The sequence below is a fragment of the Mauremys mutica genome, chromosome 20 (assembly GCF_020497125.1).
Source record: "Mauremys mutica isolate MM-2020 ecotype Southern chromosome 20, ASM2049712v1, whole genome shotgun sequence".
NCBI classification, from domain to species: Eukaryota; Metazoa; Chordata; order Testudines; family Geoemydidae; genus Mauremys; species Mauremys mutica.
Genome location: NC_059091.1, coordinates 25866260 through 25893893, shown reverse-complemented (window position 1 = coordinate 25893893; position 27634 = coordinate 25866260). Strand labels below are relative to the sequence as shown.

The 27634-nt window shown below is 49.3% G+C and overlaps 1 protein-coding gene across 17 annotated transcripts in view; it reads left to right on the top strand.

The window, feature by feature from the left end:
• Positions 1–13517, top strand: part of LPAR2 (lysophosphatidic acid receptor 2) — a 40914-nt gene extending 27397 nt beyond the window's left edge. For 16 of the 17 annotated variants that reach the window (XM_044995712.1, XM_044995707.1, XM_044995702.1 and 13 more), the window contains one exon: positions 7224–13517. In XM_044995712.1, coding sequence (XP_044851647.1) covers positions 7224–7525 — 302 coding nt within the window. In that variant the 3' untranslated portion in view covers positions 7526–13517. Of the gene's footprint in view, positions 1–6477; positions 6571–7223 lie in introns of all 17 variants that reach the window. The other variant, XR_006574614.1, reaches the window with a different exon arrangement.
• Positions 13518–27634: the final 14117 nt, after the last annotated feature.

Genomic DNA, 27634 nt, shown 5'->3' with positions numbered 1-27634 from the left:
TGTGTGAGGCTGTGTGTCAGAATTGTGTAGGCTACAGCTGTTAAAAAGAGGGTGCAAAGCTCCCACGCAGAAGGGGGTGTGGGTGGGGGGGACTGGAGGAGACAGGGAAGATGCAGCATATGGGTAAGGAAAGGCCCAGTCTTGCTGCCCTTGACATCAACAGCAGAATTTCCCCTGAGTCCCGGCCCCTGACCCTGAGCGAACTGCAGAGCAGATTCACCACTGACCAGACTCTCTTCTGTGCTCAAATTGAGCCCAAGGGGAGACGTTATCCCTCAGTCCAGACAACGTGGATGAAAGCCATGTCCTAATGGGGCCGCTGCAGATAACAGCCTCGGTGGAGTCCGTGCAGCCGGAGCCCTTTGGGGATTTCAGTGGAGTCAGGACGGGGTCAAAGCTGTTTGCGTGGCTCTGACAGTGAGACAGCCCATTCTTGTTTAGGCTTGTGGGCGCGTGTGTGCATGACGCAGGGTCCCTTGGGTGCCCTGGAAGTCTCGGCCCTGGCCTGAGCACAAGGATGGTGTGAGGCACTCGCGTGGGCCAGGGCAAGGTGATGGGAGGATGGCTTCCTCGACCGTCCGGTGCCCGATCCGGCCCCGTGTGCCTCTCTGTTCTTCTAAAGACAGACCTGTGACTGCACGCGAGCAGATCCCAGCAGCTGCAGACGGCACCAGGGGGTTCATAACCAGGCCATATTCTCTGCTGCTGTAACTCTGATTGACTCTACTCCAGTCGCATCAACGTAGACTTGGCCCAATAATTAACCCCCCCGTGCTTGCTCTGTAAAATGTGGGAAACAGCAAGACTGAGACCGCTTATTGCTCAATAAAGGAAGCCAAAAGCATCTGGTTAATGTCAGTGTTCAGGAGTTCTGTGTGGGGAAAGGGTGTGTGTGATGATGATGAAGAGGGAAAGCTTCTGAAATGGATAATCTTCAGGGAACTGTCAATATGGGGCATGTGAAAGACGCTTTCGGGTTGGAAGAGTGTTTCGTTTTGTATTAGAGGGAGCAAGGTGAATGGGTGGGTTTGTCAATCACTTATCCATAGTGATGGCAAATATGGACTTTCCTAAAACTCATGGGTTTCTGTCTAGTAAATCAGTGGTCTCCAAAGTGGGGTGCGCAAGACGATCCATTGGGAGGCATGGCAGGAGGAGCACTGCCGGGGGGGCGAAGGGAGCAGCCGGAGGAGGAGGGAGGGAACGGAGAAGCTGCCCCGCCCCCCGCAGGCAGGGCCACCCAGAACGCAGGGGCTTTAGGGGCTGCAGGGCCCTAGGCTAAGGGGGCCCCGGGGCCCTGGCCTGCAGCTCTAAAGCCCCTTTCAGAATGCGGCCCTGAGTCCTCCGGCCCGTGGAGGAGCAGGGGCAGCCGCGCAGCCAGCGGCCGGAGAGAAGCAGTGCTTTCCCCTTCAAAGCCGGCTGGAGAGAAGCGGAGCTTTGAAGGAGAAAGCGGAGCTTCTCTCAGGCCGCTGGCTGCGCGGCTGCCCCTGCTCCTCCGGAGTCCTCCGGCCCGTGCTCACAGGGCTGCATTCTGAAAGGGGCTTTAGAGCTGCAGGCCAGGGCCCCGGGGCCCCCTTAGCCCAGGGTCCTGCAGCCCCTAAAGCCCCTGCGTTCTGGGTGGGCCTGGCTGGCAGGGGTGCGGGGGAGCTCCCAGAATCACGGCCATGGGGGCAGTGCCGTGCTGTGCAGAGCCACCTGCGCACCCCCTGCACCAAACAGGAGCTGCCCCAGCTAAGTGCTCTGCACCTCCTGCCTGCCCCAGCCCTGAGCCTCCTCCCACACCCCCACCCTGAGCGCCCTCCTGCACCCTAACTCCCTCCCAGACCCTGTACCCCACCCTGTGCCCCCTCCCGCACCCCAACTCCCTCCCAGACCCTGCACCCCACCCTGAGCCCCCCCCGCACCCCAACTCCCTCCCAGACCCTGCACCCCACCCTGAGCCCCCTCCCACATTCTAAATCCCTAACTCCCTCTCAGACCCCGCACCCGACCCTGAGCGCCCTCCCGCACCCTAACTCCCTCCCAGACCCTGAAGCCCACCCTGTGCCCCCTCCCGCACCCCAACTCCCTCCCAGACCCTGCACCCCACCCTGTGCCCCCTCCCACATTCTAAATCCCTAACTCCCTCTCAGACCCCGACCCTGAGCGCCCTCCCGCACCCTAACTCCCTCCCAGACCCTGCACCCCACCCTGAGCCCCCTCCCGCACCCCAACTCCCTCCCAGACCCTGCACCCCACCCTGTGCCCCCTCCCACATTCTAAATCCCTAACTCCCTCTCAGACCCCGCACCCGACCCTGAGCACCCACCTGCACCCTAACTCCCTCCCAGACCCTGCACCCCACCCTGAGCCCCCTCCCGCACCCCAACTCCCTCCCAGACCCTGCACCCCACCCTGAGCCCCCCCCGCACCCCAACTCCCTCCCAGACCCTGCACCCCACCCTGAGCCCCCTCCCACATTCTAAATCCCTAACTCCCTCTCAGACCCTGCACCCGACCCTGAGCGCCCTCCCGCACCCTAACTCCCTCCCAGACCCTGAAGCCCACCCTGTGCCCCCTCCCGCACCCTAACTCCCTCCCAGACCCTGCACCCCACCCTGAGCGCCCTCCCACATTCTAAATCCCTAACTCCCTCTCAGACCCCGCACCCGACCCTGAGCCCCCTCCCGCACCCCAACTCCCTCCCAGACCCTGTACCCCACCCTAAGCCCCCTCCTGCACCCCAACTCCCTCCCAGACCGTGTACCCCACCCTGAGCCCCCTGCACCCTAACTCCCTCCCAAACCCTGCACCCCACCCTGAGCCCCCTCCCACATTCTAAATCCCTAACTCCCTCTCAGACCCCGCACCCGACCCTGAGCGCCCTCCCGCACCCTAACTCCCTCCCAGACCCTGCACCCCACCCTAAGCCCCCTCCCACATTCTAAATCCCTAACTCCCTCTCAGACCCTGCACCCGACCCTGAGCACCCACCTGCACCCCAACTCCCTCCCAGACCTTCGAATTGCTGTATCACAAAGTGTTAAACCAAGATTTTCAGAAATAATGAAGCATATTCAATCACATTGCTCTCACTAAAAAATATTATTAATATTATTTTTGTGAGAGCAAAAAGGGGTTTTGTACCGTTAATAAATAAAATACAATAAAAATTATTTTAAAGATATTGGTTATTTCATCTTTATCTCATCCTTTTTTAATTTCTATTTTTGGTATGTTTTATAATGTACATAATATATTAGTATAGTAGTACGTGTATATAATTTATACATAAATAAATATACACATATTGGGGGTGCATGCTCAAACATTTTTTTACTGATGGGGTGCGCGATCAAAAAAGTTTGGAGACCACTGTTCTAGGTGATATTTAGGGGCATGGATTACCAGTAGCTACCCAGAAGAGCTCCCTGTGAGAACACTCTTATTCCAGAATAAGAGTTCCATGCAAGCTCTTATCCCAGGACAGAGGTAATGAATTAAATTCACACCCTACCCTTTGCTGAAATACCTTTCCTGTGTGTATGAGCCCCTAGACAGAGCTTTTGTAACTGGGAAATGAGAGTGAGATCACAGGACAGGGCCCAACAGCCTCAACGTGGTTGTCAGTGGGCCACTATGGGGAATCAGATTTTTCCAAAGAACTTAGCTCCCGTTCAGGCACCAAAACATGGGTGCGAGTGTTCAGACAGAAGAGGCCGGTGCGTTGGGTGCAGCACACCTTTGAGAGTCCAGCCCCTTTGTTTAGGTGCTGAAGGGCAATAGAGCTCTTCAGAGAACTTGGCCCCGGTTGTGGGCACTAAGCCCTGGAGAATTTGGCCCAGCGTGCATGGGCTGGAGACAGGCTCTCACAAGCTGGGGGCATCAGCCCTCCCTTCGTGATGCAGCGGTGTGCATAGTTCTCTAAAGGCTGCTGTTCAGCTGAGTGCAGAATTTCTCTTTGTTCCCCCTCCTCTCTCTGAAATTAGGACCAAAGCAATGACCCTGGAAGGAAGTTTATTGGAGTTGCAGAGAAACCCAGCCTTGCCCAGAAAGCAGCTGCTGCTGCTGCCCTGACCCCCCACCAGTGCTGCCTTTCCCCCTGTTTCTGTTAATGAAAGGGTTCAGAGTCAGTCTTTCATTTTGCAGAACCCTCGGTGGTCATTTTTCTTCCTAGCAGACGATTTCCAGTAAAGGGTGTAATTGAGAAACTCCCAGTGAGCACTGTTCCTTCTGTCCCACCCTCCCCGCAGAGACAGGCCAGGATACACCCCCCGGTGTAACAAGAATGCTAGCGGGGGAGTGCGTGGTTTACGGCAGCCTCAGAACTAAAAACACAACTGCAAATAGCAGGGGGTTCAGAATGCACAATAATCACCCTAGAAATTCCTTCCCTCTCCCCCTCCTTTCTCCGCCTCATTCATCGACAGAATGGCCATCCTTTGTCCTTCAAAATCCTTCTGCTAAAGGATTTCCCAAACAGTAGTTTGCAGTGGTGTAGCCATGTTGGTCCCAGGATATTAGAGAGACAAGGTGGGTGAGGTAATATCTTTGATTGGACCAACTTCTGTTGGTGAAAGAGACAAGCTTTCGAGCGACATGGATCTCTTCAGAAGAGCTTCAGAAGGAATACAGGAATTGCCAGGAACAGGCAGACCTAGTCAGGGCCACCCAGAGGATTCAGGCCCCCCCCCCCCCCGCTGCCAAATTGCCGCCGAAGACCCAGCACGGAAGAAGCTCCAGGGGCTTGGGCCCTGCGAGAGTTTTCCGGGGACCCCGGAGCAAGTGAAGGACCCCGCTCCAGGGGCCCCGAAAAACTCTCGTGAGGGCCCCTGCAGGGCCTGGGGCAAATTGCCCCACTTGCTCCCCGCCCCCCGGTGGCCCTGGATCTAGCCGCCCAGCCAGAACTGTCTTCCATCTCAGACTAGTGCAAGATGCAAGAAGCCCCGCAGAAGGAAGTGATGGGATAACCTACCCCCAGGGGAAGTTATTGATTCCTTATAGCCAGAGGATCAGGCTCATGTCCTAAAGCAGGAGAGTTTAGATCGTTTCCAAAATGCTTGGTGATTTATTTAATCCTCGCTATTATAATTATGGATATCCTTGTTATGCCTATGAATGGCCAACCCTTTTTTTTGAATCCTGCTGAGCAATTGTCTTCAATGAAACTTTGTAGCAATGAGTTCCACTATATTATTGTGTGTGAAAAAGTAAACACTTTTCTTAGTTTTGAATGTGCCACCATTCAGTTTTCCTGAATATCCCCCAGTCCTTGTGTTATGAGACAGGATGAATAGACATTCCTGAGTTACTGTCCCTATGTGTACAGAATGTGTCTATGATTTGAGTCCCCAAACAAATGTCTTTGTTCCCAGTCTGATCAAATTACAGGAATAAAGGGAAATGACCCTAAAGAACAAAAGAACGGCAATGCTGTGTCAGATCAATGGTCCATCTAGCCGAGAGTCCTGTCTTCTGACAGAGGCTGGTGCCAGGTGCTTCAGAGGGAATGAACAAACCAGGGCACTTTGAGGGATCCATCCCCTGTTGTCCAGTCCCAGCTTCTGGCAGTTGGGGGTTTAGGGGCACCCGGAGCGTGGGGCTGTCTTGGGTAATAGCCATTGACGGACCTGTCCTCCATGAGCTTATCTAACCCTTTTTTGAACCGAGTTATACTTTTGGCCTTCACACATTCTCACTGGCAAGAAGTTTCACAGGTTGACTGCGTTGTGTGAAGTACACCTCTACCCCGATATAACGTGACCCAACATAACACGAATTCGGATATAAAGCGGTAAAGCAGTGCTCCGGGGGGCGGGGCTGCGCACTCTGGAGGATCAAAGCAAGTTCGATAGAATGTGGTTTCACCTATAACACGGTAAGATTTTTTGGCTCCTGAGGACAGTGTTATATCGGGGTAGAGGTAGATTTCCTTTAGTTTATTTTAAAATCTGCTGCCTGTTTATTTCAGGTGACTCCTAGTTCTTGTGTTAGGTGAAGGGGTAAATAACACTTCCTTATTCACTTTCTCCAAATCATTCATGATTTTATGGACCTCTATCATATCTCCCCTTAATTATCTCTTTTCTAAGCTAAACAGTTCCAGTTTTTTAAATCTGTCCTCATATGGAAGCTGTTCCATACCTCTAATAATTGTAGTTTTCCTTCTCTGCTTCTTTACCAAATCACATATATCTTTTTGAAAGGATGCGACCAGAACTGCACGCAGTACTCAAGGTGTGGGCATATCACATCCTCTCTTCTCTACAGTGCCAAGCTTTTCAATCTCTCTTCAGAACAGAATTTTTCCAGGCCTTTGATCATGCTCCTCACCCTTCTCTAAACCCCCTCTAATTCTGCAATGTTGTTTTTTGAAATAGGGTGACCAATACTGCACCCAGGATTCCAGGTGATGAACCATTGATTTATACAATTGTGTTGGAGTATTTTCCATATTATTACTTAATCATCCCTATTTTGTTTGTTTTTTTACGGAAGCTGCAAATTTGAGCAGAGGTCTTCATTGAGCTGCACACAGTGACGCCCAGGTCTTTTCTCAGAGTTGACAGTGTTACTGTAGAAACCTGTAAGGTATATAAATAGTTCTGTTATTTCCTCCCATGCGCATTTATTTGCTTTTGTCAACTTAGCATTAATTAACTGCATTTAGTAACCCACTCCCCTTCCCATGGTGAGTACGTCAGTGTTATTAACTTCGTCATATAGATAGCAAAACTGAGATAAAAGCAGTGATTGGAGCTATCTGAAAATTTTCCATCTAAAATGACTTTTTGACAGAAAATGTCTTTTTTTGCAGAAACAGACATTTCTGCCAGAAATAAGCAACAAAGAGTCCTGTGGCACCTTATAGACTAACAAAAGTATTGGAGCATGAGCTTTCGACTTGCGTCAGATGAAGTGGGTATTCACCCACGAAAGCTTATGCTCCAATACGTCTGTTAGTCTATAAGGTGCCACCGGACTCATTGTCGCTTTTTACAGATCCAGAATAACACAGCTACCCCTCTGATACTTGACTGCCAGAAATAGCCTGCTATAGTTAACCACCTGTGAAAACCAAAAACTTGACTATATCTTTTTAATCTCATTTTCTTTGTTTTGTTGGAGGGACTGGGGGGACACGACATTTCCTGACCAGCTGTGGAGGCAGGTGAATCACCCAAGGCCCTGACCCCCCAGCAAGTCAGAGGCAGGAGTCCTTACAGCTTTTCTTCTTTTCCCAGGCGCCTTCGTTATCTGCTGGACTCCAGGGCAGGTGCTGCTCCTGCTGGACGGCCTGGCCTGCGAAAGCTGCAATGTGCTGGCGGTGGAGAAGTATGTCCTCTTGCTGGCAGAGATCAATTCGCTCATCAACGCCATTGTCTACTCCTATCGGGACAATGAGATGCGCAGCACCTTCCGGAAGATCCTCTGCTTTATCTGCTACAGGAATCCCAAATACTCTCCTGCATCGGTCAAGTCTAATGTCACAAAACGCAGGATTCTCTCTCAGAACGGCCATTCTACCATGGACTCCTCACTGTAGGAGCCTAGCTCAGGGTTCATTCACGCTGCTCCATAGCAACCACCCGAGAGCAGAGACCCAGGGTGACCTGTTTGTCAAGCAGAAGAACATTTAAAAAAAATAAACTTGTTTGAAAGCATAAATGTTTGAATAAAGAGTGGCGTCAGCAGAATGGGGCGAAAAGCTATTAAGGCAGTGCCGAGCAGTGCCTTGCTTGGCACAGACAGACTTTGAGTTACATACCCGCTATTAAAGAGGTGCTGTTTTTAACAGCACTGTTGATTTAATTTAGTAGCCTCCAAAAGGCATGCTCCACGTTAACCAGGACGCTTGTGTGAGTATTTCTACATGAGACGTGTATTGTCTTAGTTCTTCAGTATTACTACCTACAGGAATGGTCACTCCAGTGCTGTGGTATTCCAGGGCCATGACCCAAAGTCCTTTTGCTTAATCTGTCCTTACTTATTGAAATCAGCAAGAGCTTTGCTTGAGACTTTAGAGTGAGAGACTTCTGACCCACAGATTTTGAAAATCCTGTTCTCTTTAAGATGTCTCTAGGGAAGATCCAGTTTATGTGAATTCCTTTATGAGAAGCAGTTTGCTGCTTTGCTGAAGTGTCTGTTACTGAATTTCCAAGTATTGTGAGCTTTTCCAGAATGTCCGAGGAGCACATACCACTTTCCTGAGCTGGAGAGTTAAGCTGCAGCTAAAAGCTCCAATAGCATTGTTGTTCTGTTAAGTGTACAGCACAGTACTTTATAGTCTTGACTGCGGATTCATTGCCTATTCATGAAGATGCAGTGAGTCATGTTCCCATGAAACTAACCTTTTCCACTCACTAAGAGCCCTTCGACCGCTTTGTGTTGGAGTCTGAGGCAATCAGCACTTTCCCTTAGATTTTAATGTGCAATTTGTAGCTTAACCCTCAATGCAAATAGCATGTAAACACCATCATTTCAAATGTAGTCTTGAAGGCAAACCAAGACCTCTTTTGTCTCCGTGCAGCACAGAAACAAGAAGCATTTCTCACCATCAATATGCTTAGAGCCAAATTCTCTGCTAGAGTAACTCCGCTGATTTCAGTGGATGTATGGCACCAGAGTATTCGGCTCTTGACACGTATGTGAACACTGCGATGATAGAAGTTGTGATTGTCATTTTGGCGCCCCCTACTGGAGGCAGACATTTTGCTATAGAGAGAATATTTGTGACACTGGCTGTGTGGGAGTGTAAACTTCTTCCATGTCCTTAACAAAATTTTAGGGTGAGATTTGCAAAAGCACTCAGTGTTGGGCTGAGTCTGCTCCCTTGGCTCCAGTGGGAGCGGAGGTAGACCAACACCTGTAACCTTTAACACGCAATATTTAAATGTTTAAAAATTAAAGAGCCTGATCCTGTCAGGTGCTGAGCTCCCTCAACTCCCACTGACATCAGCATGTCTCAGGATTGGATCCAGTGTTGTTTGGGGGATTGCTAAGCCAATATGGAAGCCGATGGAAATTTGTTGTGTCTTCTGTCATGTCCAATGTTACAATCGTAGTTACTTCTGTTTAGCTAGATGACTGTCACCAACTGTGGCTCAGAAATCCAGATACAACTAAGAAACAGCTTTCAAATATGTTGCATAGCTTAGCCATGCTGGAAGAGATATGTTACCTTTTAAACTTCCAGCTGAGAGAAAATGGGCAGTGTTTTGCTTGATTAGCAGAGGAGTTTTGTGTCTAAATATTTTCCACCAAAAAGAAAAGAGATTAACCCTGTGGAACAGCTGCAGTTGCACCCTGGGCTTTATGGGCTAAATTCTCCGTTGGTGCAGATTAGCACAGCTCCATTGAAGTCAATGGCCAATTTCCACTAGCAATGAGGTGGGTCCTGTATTTGTAGACTCCTGGGGATTTGTCACTGATGGTCTGCTGGGCCCAGTACAAACCTAACAATTTTCCGACAGCTTCTGCAAAAAGCCTTGAAGCAGCGAGGCAATAAAAGTTCCTTTGTCTGAAAAGCAAAGCAAAATTATCTTAGAAATATTTGTCCAGGCTTTCTTTTATTAACAGGGAAAAAGAATTAAAAGTGTACATTAGTTGTGGTGTTTAGCTGTGGAATTGGTACTAAAATTATTTCCAGGGAAAAAAACATTGACTGTGCTGCATGCTGATTATGAATGAATCTTTGTAGTGGATGAAATGACATGCAGCCCTTCAAGAACTGCAGTTGGCTTTTATGCCCAATCAGGCCTTTAATAAGTTGTGCACATTCCTCCCAGAGAACTCGGCTAACTCGCCTGACCTCACCCAGTCTGCTGGGCTGCAGCTGTTGCACTGTGTTACAGCAAGCAATAAAGTCCACTCTTACAAGTGGTTTCCTGCAGGTGTCTCAGTGGAGGAAGGGAAGCTAATAATAATTTTTCTTTATTTGACATTTTACTGCCACCATATAGAAGCTCATCTTTGTTTTTCTGTATTTTTTTACAAGTTTATTTAAAACTAGCCTGAAAGCCGAACCTGTATTAGCAGTGACGGATTGTTGTACATGAGTTCTTGTTGATTCTTACACCTTGTCCCAGACAGACACTCCCCTCTTAGTGCCCTGCCTTAGAGCTTGTAACAATGGAGTTGGAGGGTTGAGTAATGACTATGCAAAAATTCAGCCTATGATTTATTCTCCCTCTTCAGAATGCACCTCCCCAACCCAATCAAGACAGTGTATATAAAGAGAGAGACATGGCCCAAATCTCCTATGGAAACAAGCCTCTGAATGGAAAGAGAGTGGCTTGAGTCTTTCCTGAGTGATTTAACCCTTAGAAATCTAGCTGATTTCCAAGTAGCTCTAATAGATATGGGAGAGGGAAAATGAGAATCATGGAAGCAAGAGTGGAAAATTATGTCAGATGAAACTTGAAAGGAAAGGGAGAGTCAGTGAGATAGGATTGGCAGGTGCAGACACAAACCACCTAGCAATGGAAATAAATGGTCTATATGGAATCCACACGATCAAAAGGGTACTCTGTACAAGAAATTCACTTTCCAGGAAACACAAAGCCTTTATCTAAATACATGGGGACAGGAATTACCCTTTTATGTTACATTTCCTATTCTTCTTTCTGTGTGTCTAACGACATACTTTGCAGAGCAGGCTGTGATGTTCTCTACTAAAATGTTAGCTTCCTAGAGGCAACTTACCGACTCCAGAATGTGAGTTTTGTTCTTTGTCACACTGCATTCATGACACATTGGACCTGTGCTGTTCATTTCACCTCAGTTGTCTTAGCTCAGTGCTCAAGACAAAGAAGAAGGCAATATTGACAGCAAAGCTAGCATCCCTCACTCTCTTCATCTCAAGAAGAAAAATAATGGATTTCTAATGTCGAAGTATGAACCTCTCTTTGACATTTCATCATCTACTTTTTCAAACTTCTCATGAGAAAATCTTCCTGCAGCCTGAAATTGGCCACCATTGTATTGTTCTAGATGTCAGAGATGCATATGGCCATTACAGACTCGTTGAGCATTGGGTGGAAGGAAGGAATAGACACTTAAGAGCTATTTTTAAGGGATCAGATACGGGATATGTGAGAACACACAGCTTGATCAAAGCTAGGCCACGTGGTTCCAGGAATGAGGGGTCGTGCCTTGCTGGCGAGCTGGAATTCCTTAAGCAATTTACTACCTAAAGTCATACAAGGGCAGTTCTGAAAGGAGGCTAACATCAAAGGTGTGGTGCAAATTTTGTTTGTTGGAACAAAACCTGGAAGAAAGGGGAGAGATGAGGAATTGTTTAAGGGGAAATTATTTGTGACGATCCCAAAAGCTCACCCATCCTTCTGAAACTCAGTGACTCGGGTGATGGCTGGATAGTAAAACAGCTGTAGTATTGTGAGCAGGGCCAACTGAACGGGAGACCCCTAGGGGGCCAAACTCTGCAGAGACACCTCCCCTCCTCTAGGAGGGTAGCGAGTATTTTCAGTTCTCGCCTATTGTTGCTCAATATCAAGCAGTTGGGAGCAGTAGAAGTCTAGCGTTACTTTTCACAAGTAGAGAACACCTGGGCTAGGTGGAGGGCAGTTGTCTAAGGCTAGCAAGGAGAAAGCCAGGGCTTAGCGGATTATGGGGTCAGTAAAGCTATGGCTCAAAAACCTTTTTCTTTCTTTGTGTCTTGGGACATGCTTTAATGTAGTTGCAAAGCCTGGCTTCTTTCTGCCACGGAAAGTGCATGCCCAACAGAGGTAATTCAGGAAAGAAAAATCACACTGACTGTACATCAGGTCTTTCCTGCAGTATTTCTCTGTGTGAGAAGCTTTCCATTGTGCCCTGTAAATCACACACACAGGCAATATTTGTTTTGGCAGATATAAACATACATACGTGCTAGTCACAGACATCAGTTGAGTTTCCTGAATACAGGTTGCTCAGGGAATCACAGTTAGTCATTTGACAGTTGCTCTTGTGCACAGCATATGGGTGTGAATGCTGCATCGGGAACAGAAGTGAAAAGGATCATCCAGGGCTCACCTTGCTTGTATGCAGTGCATACTACAGCTCAAGAGCCCAACTTTCAAGGGTGCTTGTGAACAGACCCCCTTTGCAGCCAGATTTGGATCTGGGCCCCTTGAAACTGTGGTGGGAGGGAAGGTTAATGACATCAATTCAATTGAGATAGTAGCAGAAACCTTAAACTAGGGCCAAAATTTTCTAACTTGCAAGCCTAAGGTTAGATACTGAGCTGGTGGATAAGTGGTCTCGTTTTCAGATGGCCTTAGCCCATGCAGCTCCCACTGGTGCCTGCCTTTAGGCACGCACATTTGAAAAGATTGGCCCAAGATCGTAGCTGCTCTGCATGAACAGTAAGCTCCTGATTCCCATTTACAGAAAGGCCCCTCTGCAGTGCCAGAGGGGCACAGAGGGACCCTGGTATAAAGAAAGTGATTATATGAGGCACTGCACTTTTTTGCAGCTTGCAGTGTTCCTGGCTGCACTGTAATTGTTACTGTTAGTAAAGAAAGCTTATGGGAATGTCTCCATTGCTGTATCTTAGACAATTGTTCTAATACTACCTGCCATAAGCCAACCTGCATCTACTGGGAGTTAGGAGGAGCTTTCCAGTGGGCAGTTTATCTCATAACAGCCACTGCAGGGTCACTGGTGCCTTCACCAGCCACCATTTGAGGTGAGGCTCACTGGGCTCTGAACTGGGCTGGCTGTTCCTGTGTTTCTGCATTCCTAGAACCCCACAGAGACCGTGTCACTGGGCTGATTGTGAAAGGAGAACCACCAGCTACATTTAAAGTGTCAGAGCTATGGGGTTTTTTTAAAGCGCTCAGCTACCGAGCTTATGGGTGTAGTACAAAATGATAGACAGGCAGAGTCAATGCTGCTGTGGGTCTGTTCATGACTATCCCCAAGTGATTCAATAACCAACAGTGCAATGGGAAGGTGGAAACTTCGCACTTGAGAATTGCGTGTTATGTCCTTTGAAAAACAGCCTTGTGAATAAACTGGTATTTCCCATATTCTGTGTGCTGACCTCTTGTCCAGAGTTGGTTTTGAAAGCCCCTTGATCCTCCTTTCAGGCCACAGTGCAAACTTTCAACCCTGGACATTTTAATTGGATGCTCTAGTTCTACATTTGCCTCTGAGTCATGGAGTTGCATCTTTCTTTCTTTAATCAAATTTTTATAAAAGGTAATACCCATCCATCCACTTAGACTAATGAGAATTCACGTCTCCAAGTTACACTCCTCTAGAGTATTACATTATCCATCCAAATGTATCTTTTAACATGACTCTGTATATGGGACATGGCGTTATGGAAGGTCTTAAAGAGCGTAGGTGTCCCTACCACTCGGCTGGACTTGATTAGATTAAACACACAGAATAATGAAGAGCAATGCTCAGGCATTAAGAAACTAAATAATAAAATAATTCACACCCCCATCTCCTCACTCCCCACCCTGGTGCTGTATATAATGAAACAAACCTACAAGTGCAGAAGACTTCACCCCTCTAGTCCCCTGACATTGGACCCTCAAAAACTCTTAACTCAGAATATTGCGTTGTCTTGGCAATCTTGTGCCATTTGAGCACTCTCCATTTCTGTTGTTGCCAGTGAGAGCTGTGAATGTTCAGCCTAACTTGGGGCATCCCGATTTTAGCCTAGCCTTACGATTTCCAGCTTCTCACATGGTTTTATGAACAGGAAAAGTAAACAGTGAAAAACTAGTTCTAAAACATATTTCAAATGTTCCTTTGGAATCTGCACAGTCCATGTTGCATCCTCTGGCCTTTTCAGTGTTGGGGTTAATGGACACAGACCTTTTCAGAGCTACAGAGCTGTTGTGCTTCTTCCAGACTTGTACCCCCATGACCCAGCAGCTCCCATGTTCTCTCCCACATGAAAATTCTGGGTAGTGACATCAGTGCGATCTGCACCCCAGGAGAGAAAATTGGGGAGCAGGAAAGGAACAGTGTTTAGGCTTTCCAGAAAGCTTTGCCACATGCTAGACCAGGATGCTTCCATCTATTGCTCCATCTAATGCTGTAAAGCTCTTTCGGTCCAGATCTTGGAGCTCTGGGTGATAAAGGCAAGTAAAGTCTGGGGAGGGGATGGGAAGGTGTTTTTTCAGCATGCCCCCCCCCCTTTGGATGTTTTGCATTTGGTCAATCGTGGATTTTCAAAGCAAAGCATGGGTGGTGTCTGCTCTTTATCTGGCACCTTGTAGAGTCATTTACCCTAGTGCTAAGTGGGTATAGATGGCTACTGAATCAGCTTGGTGGCATTTAACACCCTCTTTGCTCAGCTCTAAATGATTTCAGTTGGGTCATGGCCCGAGGAGAGGAGAGGTGCCAAGAGAACACAGCAATATAGAGGGGTTGGAAATCCCCCGTAGCTGGGAGTCTAGCTGTGTTAGAGCACACAGACTGCCATAGGTACCTGCTAGTGGTGCCCTTAACTGTCTCCATGCCTGCTCTCTGGGTTTCTGTGGCTTTAGTGCCTTTTCAGCAATGGGGTTTTCTCGTGTATGTATGTCCCTTTAGACTGTTTGGGGAGATCGCATTCTTTATTGCAAAGACTTGTGGTTCAGACAAAGACACTATCCTGTGACTACAGTAGTCTTAGAATCATAGAATATCAGGGTTGGAAGGGACCTCAGGTGGTATCTAGTCCCACCCCCTGCTCAAAGCAGGACCAATCCCCAGGCAGATTTTTACCCCAGTTCCCTAAATGGCCCCCTCAAGGATTGAACTCACAACCCTGGGTTTAGCAGGCCAACGCTCAAAACACTCAGCTATTCTTCAATGCTTAGCTAGCCATAGCAATTGTTCGCCATGTGGTCTGTTCCTGCGCAATCGCAAAGGCTTGACAGCCTGAGAGTCCAACATCGGAACAGATTTGATGAACCCATGTATTAGGGGGTCTGCCTCTGGGCCACCTCCACCCCTTGTTTGGTGGAATTTTATCCTGGATGTTACAAGCTACCGGAGAACAGCATTCACTGGAATGTTTTGTGGCATCCTTGCAACATGTCCGAAAAGCATAAGGCACCGCCTGCGGACAATGGCCCCAGTAGTCTGTAGACCTGAGCAACCATAAACCTCTGCATTACAGATTAAGTCATTCCATTTTATGCCCAATATACAATGTTGACATCTTGTGTGAAAAGCCTCCAGCTTTGTCCAGTCTGAGAGGCGTAGTGTCCATGTTTTGCAGTATGCACCTTGCTTTCCGTTCCAGGGAAGGTGTTTGCGCATGTTTTGCTGGCAGGTCTGGAGCCTTTGCTACATCAGAAGCATCGTCTCCAACAGTCAGGCTTTACGAGGAACAGGTCCACATTAGACACCATTTTGGTTCTTCACTTGTCGGAGATACAGTGCGAGTTTGGGAAGCCCCTGCACATAGCATGTGTTGATCTTAAGGCTGCATTTGATTCAGTAGACTGTCGCGTTATGGAAGGTCTTAAAGAGCGTAGGTGTCCCTACCACTCGGCTGGACTTGATTAGAGAGCTGCATAATGGACCCACTGCCCCGTTCATCTGGGGAACCAGATGTCAGCACCTTTTAAATCAGTATCTGGTGCTAGGCAGGTTTGCGTTTTGGCCCCTGCACTCTTTTGTTGGGCAATGGATTTCTTAATGCAGCATGCCGTCAGGTCCACAGGCATTGAGATCGGTGATCTCTCACTCACAGACCTTGACTAAGCTGATGACGTTCTTTGAGTACAGAGCCCCAACAGGTTTCGTGAGGCACTCCAGCTTATGGAGGAGGAATCAGCTAAGATTGGTCTACATGTTTCATGGTCAAAGATAAAACTGCAAAAATCTAGGACCACGTCCACCCACGACTCCAATCTCTTTGAACAACAAAACCGTCAAATCAGTTTACAGCTTTTGCGATCTAGGTTCTATACTTTCCAGCTCCTCCAGTTCTCACATGGAGGTTCTCCATCGGATTGGCATTGCAGCATCTGCCACAGGCTGTTTACAACAGATATGGAATCAACATCATCTTAGTATGACAACCAAGTTCAGGATTTATTCGAGTTGTATCCTTCCCAGACTGTTGTACGGCTGCAAAACATGGATGTAGTCTGCAAGGGGCTCTTAGACTAGAGGGTGTCATGAGGCTGTTCGTGTCAGGCTGGCCAAAGAAATAAAACCATCTGGCTGTAAATGTGGTGTTCAAAGCCCAAAATGGGGCAGGGACCAGCAGTATTTGGAAAAGTTTGTGTTGGAAACTCTAGTGGAAAATGTGCCTTAAGAATGAGTCCATATGATAGCATCTGCAATGCCACAGATGCCCATGGGGTGGCATCACAGTAGTTCAGTGGATCACTCCTCAGAACCTTTAAGCACAGATTGTGCAGAATGAAAGTTGGAGATACTGACTGAAAGTCCTTAAGGAATGTGAAGGTCAAAGCCAGGAGGATCCCAGTGATGCGCAAAGGATGAGCAGCACATATTGTCATGTTCCAACACGTGAACGTCTTAGGCTTCTGACATCCAGACAAAAGTTGGGTAGTGAGCAAGTTACTGGATGCCTGGAAAGAAGTGGCAAAGCCATTCTGAAGGGAGTCAGGACATGATTCATATCTAAAAATAAATCCCATGACAGGGAAAGCTGCTACCCAAAGCCCACAAAGTGCTCTGCAGCCTGGGACTTTCCGTTTGGCACCGTGTCAAGCTGGGACTTTTTTTTTTTATGTGCAACGTTGTTCTTTCTATTAAAAAGCCAGATTTAGTATTGCTACATGGTGCGATCAATCGCTTCTGTCTCTGGGGCACTGATTGTGCATTATGCATGTTGATGAGTCTGGAAAAACCCTGTAACAGCTATCACTGTTCATATCAGAAATGTGTAGAGCTTACAACGGGGTGGGCAAACTACGGCCCGTGGGCCAGATCCGGCCCGTCAGGGCTTTGGATCCAGCCTGCGGGATTGCCACCCCCGTGGCACCGCAGAGCTAAGGCAGGCTCCCTGCCTGCCCTGGCCCTGCGCCGCTCCCGGAAGCGGCTGGAACCACGTCCCTGCAGCCCTGGGTGTGGGGGGGCAGAGGCCTCCACATGCTGCCCTCGCCTGCAGGCCCCATCCCCCGCAGCGCCCAGGGCTGGGAAGGGGAACCGGGGCCAATGGGAGCTTCGGGGGAGGTACCTGCAGGCGAGGGTAGCGCACGGAGCCTTTTGCCAAACCCCTCCCCACCCCCTGGGCCACAGGGATGTGGTGCCGGCCGCTTCCGGGAGTGGCGTGGGGCCAGGGCAGACAGGGATCCTGCCTTAGCCCCGCTGCCACCCTGGAGCCGCTCAAGGTAAGCGGTGCCGGGCCAGAGCCTGCACCCCAACCCCCTTCCCTGAGCCCCCTCCCACACTCTGCACCCCCTCTTGCACCCCAACCCCCTGCCCTGAGCCCCCTCCCACACTCTGCACCCCCTCCTGCACCCCAACCCCCTGCCCTGAGCCCCCTCCCACACTCTGCACCCCAACCCCCTGCCCTGAGCCCCCTCCCACACTGTGCACCCCCTCCTGCACCCCAACCCCCTGCCCTGAGCCCCCTCCCACACTCTGCACCCCCTCTTGCACCCCAACCCCCTGCCCTGAGCCCCCTCCCACACTCTGCACCCCAACCCCCTGCCCTGAGCTCCTGACACACCCTTCCTGCACCTCAACCCCCTGCCTGAGGCCCCTCGGACACCCTGCACCCCTCATACACCCCAACCCCTAGCCCTGAGCCCCTTCCTGCACACCGCACCCACTCCCACACCGCACACTCCCTCCTGCACCCCAAGGCCCTTCCCTAGCCCTACATTCATGGCCCTGCATGCAATTTCCCCACCCAGATGTGGCCCTTGGGCCAAAAAGTTTGCCCACCCCAGCTTACAAGATAAGCAGCTCTGCAGTGCAATGGAGCCGTGTATCCACTAGGGGCATCAAAGCTTGCTTACCGGTAATTCATTGGTTCTCCCTGGGCCTGGTGCCTGGCTCTTTCTGGAATCATTTATGGTATGCAAAGTGGGTGCAGCATTATCCCAGGAGGGTGGCTGATGGAAGAAGTCTGATTTCTGCATCCACTTTGGTGTAAATTACTGTACAGTGTGCAGGGCAGCAAGGAATTAAAGCCTGGTTCTGCAAGGTTGAGTTAGGGTTTTAACAAACAAGTAGCTAAGGCTTAAGTGTATTTGATAACAATATTTTGGAATTGACTCTATGGTGACACCGCCTTACGGTACGGCAGAAAACCCCAGGGGGTAGTATTGCTTATGGGTGTAGATCTGATTCTGATTTCACCAACACTGAAGTGACGCCATTGGCTTTAGTGGGCTCACTCCTGATTTACACAGCAGTAAATGAGCTCAGAATGAGACTTGGTAGGCAAAGCAGCCCCCTCTCTGATTTGACAGCAGCAAATTCTAAGAAGTCTGTTTGCCTAAACAGACCTTTAATACACGTTGATGGATTTACGGGGTCCCAGCAAGCACCCCGGTAGCTAGCAGGTGAGCAATATTCCTCTAACAAACTAAAAGAAACTAAACAACATGGAGATACCGGAGAAGATTTTCAAAGGCACAAATAGTAGGCAGCTAGGGCTAGATTTTCAAAAGTATTTAGGCATCTAGTGGGATTTTCAGAAGTTCCTCAGTGCCTAACTCCCAATCCATCTGCATCTTTAGATGCTTCAGTATCTTTAAAAAATCTGGTGCTTGCTACCCTTTGTGCTGTGAAAATCTCCCCCTGTGAAACTGAGTGGGCCTGATTCTCTGCTGCACTGCATTTTGTACAATTATTTATATCCATGAAAAGCGAGCACCAAAGTGGGTGTTAAAACCGTGCTAAATCAGACTGGAAGTGCGTTGTACCCACGTTGGGCAGGTGTAGATGATGGCACCGGTATTTGTTGCCTACAGGGACTGTAAGCCATAGATCTCTGCTCTACAGGCTGTTCTTCTCCCTTTGCAGGATGTGGGTGTTGCTGGAGCTGGAATGCTGCTGCTCATGCAAAGCAGATGTCCTTGGGGCTGCTGTGTTTTTTTGGAGGCGTCGTCTTGCTTCCGCTTCTTGGAACTTGCATTTCCGTGCTGGTGAAGGGAGAGAAGGTGCACCTTTCATGTGTGCCAGACCCAGTTTACCTTGAAATGCAGCTTTCTGTCTCTCTTGGGCTGCCTGGGTTCCGTTGGGGCTGAATTTCTCTGCCACATCACAGGAAGGAGGTTGCTTTCTCAGTGTCTGTCAGTGAAAACAGCTAGTGGCAGGGAACTTAGGGGGTAGGTGTCAAATCCAGTTCCTCCCTTCCCTGACCACAGCTCAGCTGGTATTGACAGTTATTGTCCCTCTAGTGTGGACAGAGCCAGCTAAGTTTGGCCTTGGCTACAGTAGACTTTGCTCTAAAATTTCCCACCATTGCTAGTACTGGTATAGCGTCTCCATTGGGAATGCTAGCATAGCTAGGGAGCTGGCAGTGTTTTAATCACTGTGCTGTCTGGATTTGCTGTTAGCTAGGTTATGTCACATGATAGTTAAAGCACTGACACCATTGCTACCAATTGTGCAGCTGCAGCCTGGAGAAATTTTAGGCAAAACGTCTGTTGCAGACACTGCTGTCATAGCAAAGTGTACTCAAGGCCCTGGTTCTCTCAGGAATTGGCCAGGCTTTCTAACAAAGAAGCAGAGCTTGGGTGACTCCATCCTGCACCAGCAGGACAATGGTTTTAAACACTGGGTGAGTGAATGATGAATGAGCTGCCTTTGCCACCCCTCATCAAGCATGCAGGATTTTCATAATTTCATAGGATTTAAGGCCAGAAGGGTCCATTATGATCATCTAGTCTGACATCCTCCATAACACAGACCCCTGAATTCCACCCAGTAATTGCTGCATCGAGCCCATAACTTCTGGCTGAGCTGGAGTGTGCCATTTGAAAAGAAATCCAATTGTGATTTAAAGATTTCAAGTGCTGGAGAAGCCATTTCACCCCTTGGTAAGCTGTGCCAATGGTTCATTCTCATCCATGTAGCTTTCAATTGTTTAACTTCAACTTCCAGTCATTGGATCGTGTTCTGCCTTTGTCTGCCTTCTACCATCAGACACCTCCCTGCATTGGTACAGATAGACTGAGAGCAAGCCACAGGCGCTATTATTTTTCCTGGTCGGTGCTGTACCCCTGCTCTGCCCCAAGGCCCTGCCTCCTACTCTGCCCCATCCCCCAAGGGCCTGCCCTTACTCCATCTCTTCCTGTCCATGCTCTGCCTTTCCCCTTCCCCGAGACCCTTGCCCACTCACTGCTCTCTGCCCTTTCCTGAGCATCTCCACCAGCCACCGAACAGCTAATCAGTGGCCAGCCCCGAGGCTTGCCAAACAGCTGATGGGCCCTGCCAAACAGCTGTGGCTAGTGGGTGCTGAGCACCCCCTATTTTTGTTCTATGGGTGCTTGAGCCCCAGAGCACCCAAGGAGTCGGCGTCTATGGATCAAGCCACCACCTCTTAGCTTTCTCTTCAATAAGATTCTTTCCTAGCCTTTGCCCTGAAGATGTGTTTTACAAACGGCTTTAGCAGCATTACACATGTCCCTGCAGGAGTCACAGCTATGTCACCAGTTCTGTAATAGTGTTTTTTTGCTGTGTAGATGGGTTCTGACACAGCTTCTTCCTAAGCTCAGAGCAGAGGATCTGATCTCTGTCTCCCTGCCATTGATCTCACTCTCAACCCTTATTATATTAATAATACTCATATTTCCAACACATAAAAAGGCCTAAAAAATGTTCTCTTGATGGCTTCATCTGCATCAAATGTGCATAGAGTGTGTGAGCAACAATATCAGAGGCATTTATTGCAAAGCATCATCTGAACATAAAACATCTCTTTGGATACAGTAAGAAACTATTTTTCATTATTTTTCCATTAAATAGATTTTTTTTTCTGAAAAGCACATTATCCACCACCCAAGCTGCCAGCTTCTGCCATAAATCTTGTCATCTTTGTACTGGCCTTCTTGTAAAATTCTGCCGTGGAAGCCAAAAAGGAGACAGGCCGAGATAATTAAGTTGTTATTTTATGTTTCTGGAACCGATAGCAAGTCGAGGAATAATGCAGTTGTTGAACTGCTGCTACTTTATTGGCTGTTACTCGTGCCTGTGCTTTGCATTTCCATGCTCTGGGGGAGGCTGCACGCCCTGTGCGCTCCCTGGCGGCAGCTGGCAGCCCTGGTGGAGTTGGGCAGTGTTAATCCTAGTGAGGAATACGGGGAATGAGGTCCCGTGTGAGGAAATTGCGAGCAGTAAGAGGCCAACACCTAGATCTCGCATGAAAAGTCACTGAGCTGCAAAGATGAGACTCTGGGACTGGAGCACCTCTGGATGAATGGTCGCCAGTAGGTCTCTGGCAGCTGTCTAAGCCTGGCCAGATTGCTGGTCTGGTGAGTCGTTGCTCATGGTCCGGTCCTGGTGAGCCTGGGGTGGTTGGTGTTGCCAGATTAGCTCTGGACCATGACTGGCAGGGCAAGTGGTTTTGGATAGTCCTGCATCAGCCTGCACTAGGGAAGGAGGTGCTCAAATCCCACAGTGATAAGGATAGCTAGCAAACTAGTTTAGATTACAGGTAGTGATCGGAGATGAAAATTAAAACCTATCCAGGAGAGTAAACCCCTGGTGTGAAGATGCAAGGTAGCAGCCATGGCCCATCAGTGGAAATAACGGCTCCATCCCTTGGTCATTAGGAAGCCTAACAAATTAAAACCAGCAGTTACGACAGCACATGATGAGAAAGGCAGCAGTGACTCAGGCTCACAGAATCCTGACTTCTGTGATTCTAACATTGTTTCCATGTAATTTCACTGACCAAAATATGTTCTACGCCTTTGTGACATGTACCTCCCCTCCCTCCCAGACTCACTCATCTGCTGTCGCATGGGGATTCAGCAACACCCAGGGAGGGGCAGATTTACCAAGCTTGGATCAGCAGGCTCAGAGCTAGGAGGAAATACTATAGTATTATCCATAAAAATAACAAGTATCTTCCTCCTTGGTGCTGGGAGAATGGTGGCTTTGTTCGGGGCAGCAGCTAATAACCATTCTTTGCATTTCTGCATTGCATTGTTGGCTAAGGAGTTCGGATCGCTTTACAGATGTGTGTAAAGCACTCCCGCGCCTCTGTGAGAGAAGTAAGAATTATTACCCCTTATACTGAAACACAGGGTTGTGAAGCAAGTCAGCAGCAGAGCTAGGACGAGCCCTGAGGTGGCCTGACTCCCATATTGGCGTGCCAGCAACTCCCATGCCTTTCTCAATAGCATGGTGTACATCTCTAGTCAGAAAAGCCTGTCTCCAAATCAGCCCATCCCCTCATGTTAGAGAATTTCATCGCTACAGTGCCATTCCGTAGTCGTTCCAGCTGCCAAGCAATGATACATATAACGGCACCATGCATTACACTAGTGTACATTAGCTATAATTGGTACTCCTGGGGGAATTCTGTGCCACTGCAGGTGAGCAGAATTCATATCCCTGCAGATTTCTTTGCTTCCCTACAGAAAAATGACTTTCTGACGGAAGCAAAGGGACACTGCAAGAGCAGTCACACACCACTCCCTAGCTGCGCAGGTACATTGTTTCAGGCACTTGGAGCAGCTGCGGGAGAGGTAAATCACCACAGGGCTTGGGACCCCAGCCAGTGGCTCCTACTCTGAGCCAGAATCAGCTGCTAGTCCCGGCTGGACTGAAAGTAGGAGAGGACAGGACTTCCCTTTCACCTGTAAGGAGTGGCTGGGGCTGTGTCAGACCCACCCCCAGAAACCTCCCCCAGCTGCAGGAAGCTCAGCATCCTCCCCTGCTTCCTGCCCCCATTCCTCCTCATCTGCGGGGGGAGGGGTCACTGTACTGGGAGCTGCTCCCCCATCTGCCCAACCCCTGTGTATCTGGACTGCTCATACACAGACACCCCTGCCAAGCCTGACCCTCACCCAGAACCCCCCTAGCCATCCCTACCTGAACCCCATCCCATTGAATCTCAACCCCTACATCTAGAACCCCCCTGCACCCAGACCCCATGTCTCCGGACTCCCACCCCTGCACCCAGACCATCCCCCACTAAGCTCCCTGCACTCAAACGCCCACCCTGATAAGCCTGAGCCCCCAGAACCCAGACCCCCCCTGTTGAGACACCCCACACCCAGACCCCTCTGCTGAGCCCCAACCACTTTCACCTGAAAGCCGCTGCAGAGTCCCATTGCCCCTGCACCTGGAACCTCCCCAACAAGCCTCTATGCATCCAGATCCCTACACACCTAGGCTCCCCACTGAGCTGCCTGCATCCAGATTGTCCCACACAGAATCCTCTCACCCCATGCCTGGATCCCCCCACACTGAGTCCCTCCACACTTGGATCCTGCCTGGTTGAACCTGGCTGCCCCCACACCTGGTGTGCCTGGGAAGAGGGGCAGGGCCCCAGGGTGTTTCTGGGGCAGGCCCAGGCCTTGTGCTGTGTTAGAGTCAGGTGCAGACTCACTGAGTCCATGTTCCGGGGGTGGGGAGGCTGCAGGGTGATCTCCCACCTTCATGCAGCCTGTGGCCTATGTGCCCCACTGCCATGCTGGAGCCTCTGCATTTGTTATTGACAAATAAAACTTGCAGAATTTTGAAATATTGTGTGCATAATTTTTGGTACAGCATTTTTATTTTTTTGGTGCAGAATGCCCTCAGGAGTAAATTGGTCATGAGCAGGGCTTGACTGTGAGCTCTCCAACACTGTAGAACAGACCTTGTCACGTGAGCTAAAGGAGTCATTTCATTAAGTGGTAGCCATAGTAGGCTGTTATCCTCTGTATGCCCCAGCCACTGGGGGAGACACAGCACACGTAGCCAGTGTGTTATTCTAATGCAGAGGGTCCCAAACATTATGCTAATATGAGTCACCTCTTATTAGAGACTTAATTTCATGGCTACTGCCTGTTTCAATCACACAGCAACCATTTAGTAATTCCTAGCCCGGAACTGTGTGTTGAATTGCTTATATACATATATGGAATGTGCATGAGCTTGTGTGTGTGTGTAAAATGCTCCTTGGGGTTGCAGTGAAAGGAGAGGTAACCACCACACATAAAAGACCTCACACACACAAAATCCAGTACCCCCTCCGACAAAAAACAATTGTATTTCACCCACCAAATGATCTCATCGCTCCTACCTGAGCATGTGCATGGCGTACACACAAACACACACAGCACACAATAGAAATTAGACATTAATTAAAAATCATTTGCAGTTCCCAAATATTTAGTTTTGTGATGTAACATGAGGACAGTTTTGTACACATTTTACATAAAGCTCCATTACACTGGACCTGAGTCTGTGCAACAACATCAGTAAAATCAGGCTCCTTTTAGAAAACTAGCTGCTATCCATGAAACATTCAAGCTTGTGTAGTAGTAATAGGAGAGTCACAGACACTTGAACAGCTCCAAGTATTCCTTCCAGCAGGGAGAGTGGGTCACACACCCCAACACACACACTCTCTCTCTCTCACACACACATACAGGCACACCCTATGAAAACACTCTGAGAAACAGCTCGGGGGGGTCTACATTTCCTTCTGAGACTGTGCAATTCTCTCTCCAGATGGAACCCCTCACTTTTGTGCAACATATTATCTCCCTGGATCGCAAAGGCTGCAATCACTGGCCTGACAGTTGATCTAATCCCATCACTGTGCAACCATTTAGTGAAGCTGCAGCCCTTGCCACTGCCATTCCTGGAGATAATGCATGACTTGAAGGTGGGGAATGAATCGGATGGCAGATTTATGGCTTCGTGGCTTCTCTCTCCGCAAAAACACTTGCCAATCAGGTTCTAAAGTTCTAGCGTCAATTTTAAAATTAACTTTCCTTTTCCTTTTTCCTTTTTTTTTTTGCTGACAGGAGAGAATTCACTTGCTAATTATACCCCTGTCCATTTCCTATCGAAATGCGTGGGGCGATTTGTCAGAGGGCTGCAGACAGCTCTCCCTTGGCTGCATCAGCAAGAATGTTCACAATACAATTTAATTTCTTGTCATCTTTTAATCCTGCTCCTTTCCCCCACAGGCATCTTTTGAATGAGAAAAGCTGGTTTATTAATAATTTTTACTAAAAGGTGGAAAAATTTGGTGCTTCCTCCATGGTGTTTGCACTATATCACATCACTCACTATTCCCAGGGCTCACTGAATAGTATTGACAGCTACGGGGTCGTAAACACTCAGCCCTTTGACATGGGAAACTTAGCTCCAGCTTGCTGAAATCCTTTCAAGTGTAAACATGATGAACCAGATTCTGCCTTCACTTACCGTACTACTCAGGATTTAAAATGGTCTAACTGCGAGCAGGATCCAATCCACAGCTGGTAGGACAAATGCTGTAGAAAAGGACACCCCCCAACCCCCCAAAAAGAGTTACATATGTGCTTAACTTTGCATGCTGGAGGTAGTTGCCCTGTTGAGTTCAGTGGGATGCCTTCCAGTGTATAGAGCTAAACATGTGCATAAGTCTTTGCAGGATCAGGGCCTAATGTTGTATTGTAATGGTGCAATAGATGGAAGGTTCTGGGACTCTGCCTAGGAATGCAGGATCCTCTGCTAAGTCAGGGTAGGGTCAGTTGCTAGAACCTGCCTGAAGATGCAGAGTAAATACTACTGACATGTATTGGCAAGTAGCTCTTGCTAGCTCCATCCAGAACAGGAGTGATTAGACTGTCCCTCTGCTGGCTGCTGGGACTGAGTACCAGACTTCAGCCCTACAGTAAGGGTGAAGCATTGGGGAAGTGGCCCATGGAATCGTAGCAGCATAGTGAGCCGTTAAAGGGCCACAGCGGCATGTGTCTGGGACCAGAAGGGCCCAGAGAGGGTGAAACCATTGCCTCCAAGGTGGAAGCCCTGGGGATATGGCTTGATACTGCCAAGCCTAGAAGCGTCAGGCCGTGACTGGGGGACTGCTTAAAGACTGAGAGGCCTTGTGATAGGTTTCTGTTGGACTGTCTACCCTAGCAGGCGTTTGTTTTGTTTGCATTATCTACAGACTGTGTGGCACTCGTCTGGAGGGCTGAGTCACTGAAATCGCTTGAGAAGCTGCTGATAGGGGTCACCACAGACTGAGAGAGGTGCAGACACACCTGGCCAGTGGGTGCTCACAAGGGGTGGGTGCCACCCCGTTACAGACTGCGATTCACAAAAGTTAGCATGGGGGATAGTGCCTCCCCTGAGGTAGCCAATGGGAGGTGGGGAGCTGAGGCCCAAAGTTCAGCAGTGGCCGGGAAGGGTGGGCTAGCACCCCCACAATAGAAATGTAGTGGAGGCTCTAGCCCATGCAAACACAGAATGCATTTGGTGGAGGCAGGACCAGATGGGCTGGTGGGGCCCAGGAGGCAGAGGACCAGTGCTTAATTTGTGCCAGGGCTTGCCTGGCACTTCTAGGCTTGGCAGTTCATAGCTCTACCACCTCTGGGCTTGCTGCATCAGTTATGAATGTAAAAAAGAATTGCTTGAGCCCTGACACCTCTTTCATTACAAATTACGCACCGCAGAGGACCCTCCCATGACTTGACTGGTGATTAGGGGACTGACCTGGGGTGATTAGGGGACTCGCCTGGGGTGTGGTTCATGTCCCCCCTCTCCCAAGGGATTTGCACTGCCCTCTGGCACTACTTAGGTAAGTGCTCTAACTACGGGCTAGTGGAATGTGGGGTTCCCTCAGTCCCTTCTGTTGAAGCTGTTCTCTGTGGATAAACAATTAAGAAAAAGTCATTGGCCCCGGGATAGTGGATTCTGGGTCTCCTGCCTCCCATGTAAGGGCTCTATCAGATTACAGAGTAATTCTCATGCTTGTTCTCTTTCTGTCTCTGGACCAACGATTCTGCATAAGTTATTCACAGTAGAACAGCTTGGACAGGAGAGCCCGTGGCTATGGCTATGCTATGAGCCAGGGCTGTGATTCCCAGCCCTTGTACAGTTACTTGCACTAGCGCAGTGAGTGCTAACAGGAGTATAAATAGTAGTGTAGCTGCAGTAGCACGAGCAGCAGTGGCACTGCTTAGCTGCACTGAGCACAAACCTGCCTGAAGACTGTGGATATGTACTCAGCATGGCTAAGCAGGCCTGCCAACAGTGAGGGGCAAAGGGGGGCAATTGCCCAGGGGCCCAGGCGATTTAAAAGGGCCTGGGCGGGCCTCAGGGCCCGCTCTGCAGAAGCGGCAGGCTGGGGAAGTCGGTGGCTGCCCTGCGCCGCCACTGCAAGGAAATGCCTCCTTTCCACCGCGGGCACCAGCGCCAGGCAAGTAGGGCTGGGTGGGGCCCCAGGGATGGGACCGCGCTGTGTTCCCAAGCTTTAGCTGTTCTGCCTCCTAGGACTGTGCTCAGAGGGGGGATCCCTGCTCTGCGCTGGCTCAGCAGGGCTGGTGAGTGCAGCAGGGGGGCAGGACATGGCGGAGTGGGTCTCTGGAGGGAGTTCTGGGCAGTGGGGGAGGTTTGTGTGTTTTGGAGTGATAGGCAGTGTGTGTGGGGGGGTGCTGGGCAGTGGGGGTGGCCTGTGTGGAGTGCTGTGTAGTTGTAGTGGTGGGGCTGTGGGGAAGGACATTGGGTAGTGCAGGGTGGGGGAGATCTGGGTGTGTTGGGGTGCTGGCCAGTTGTG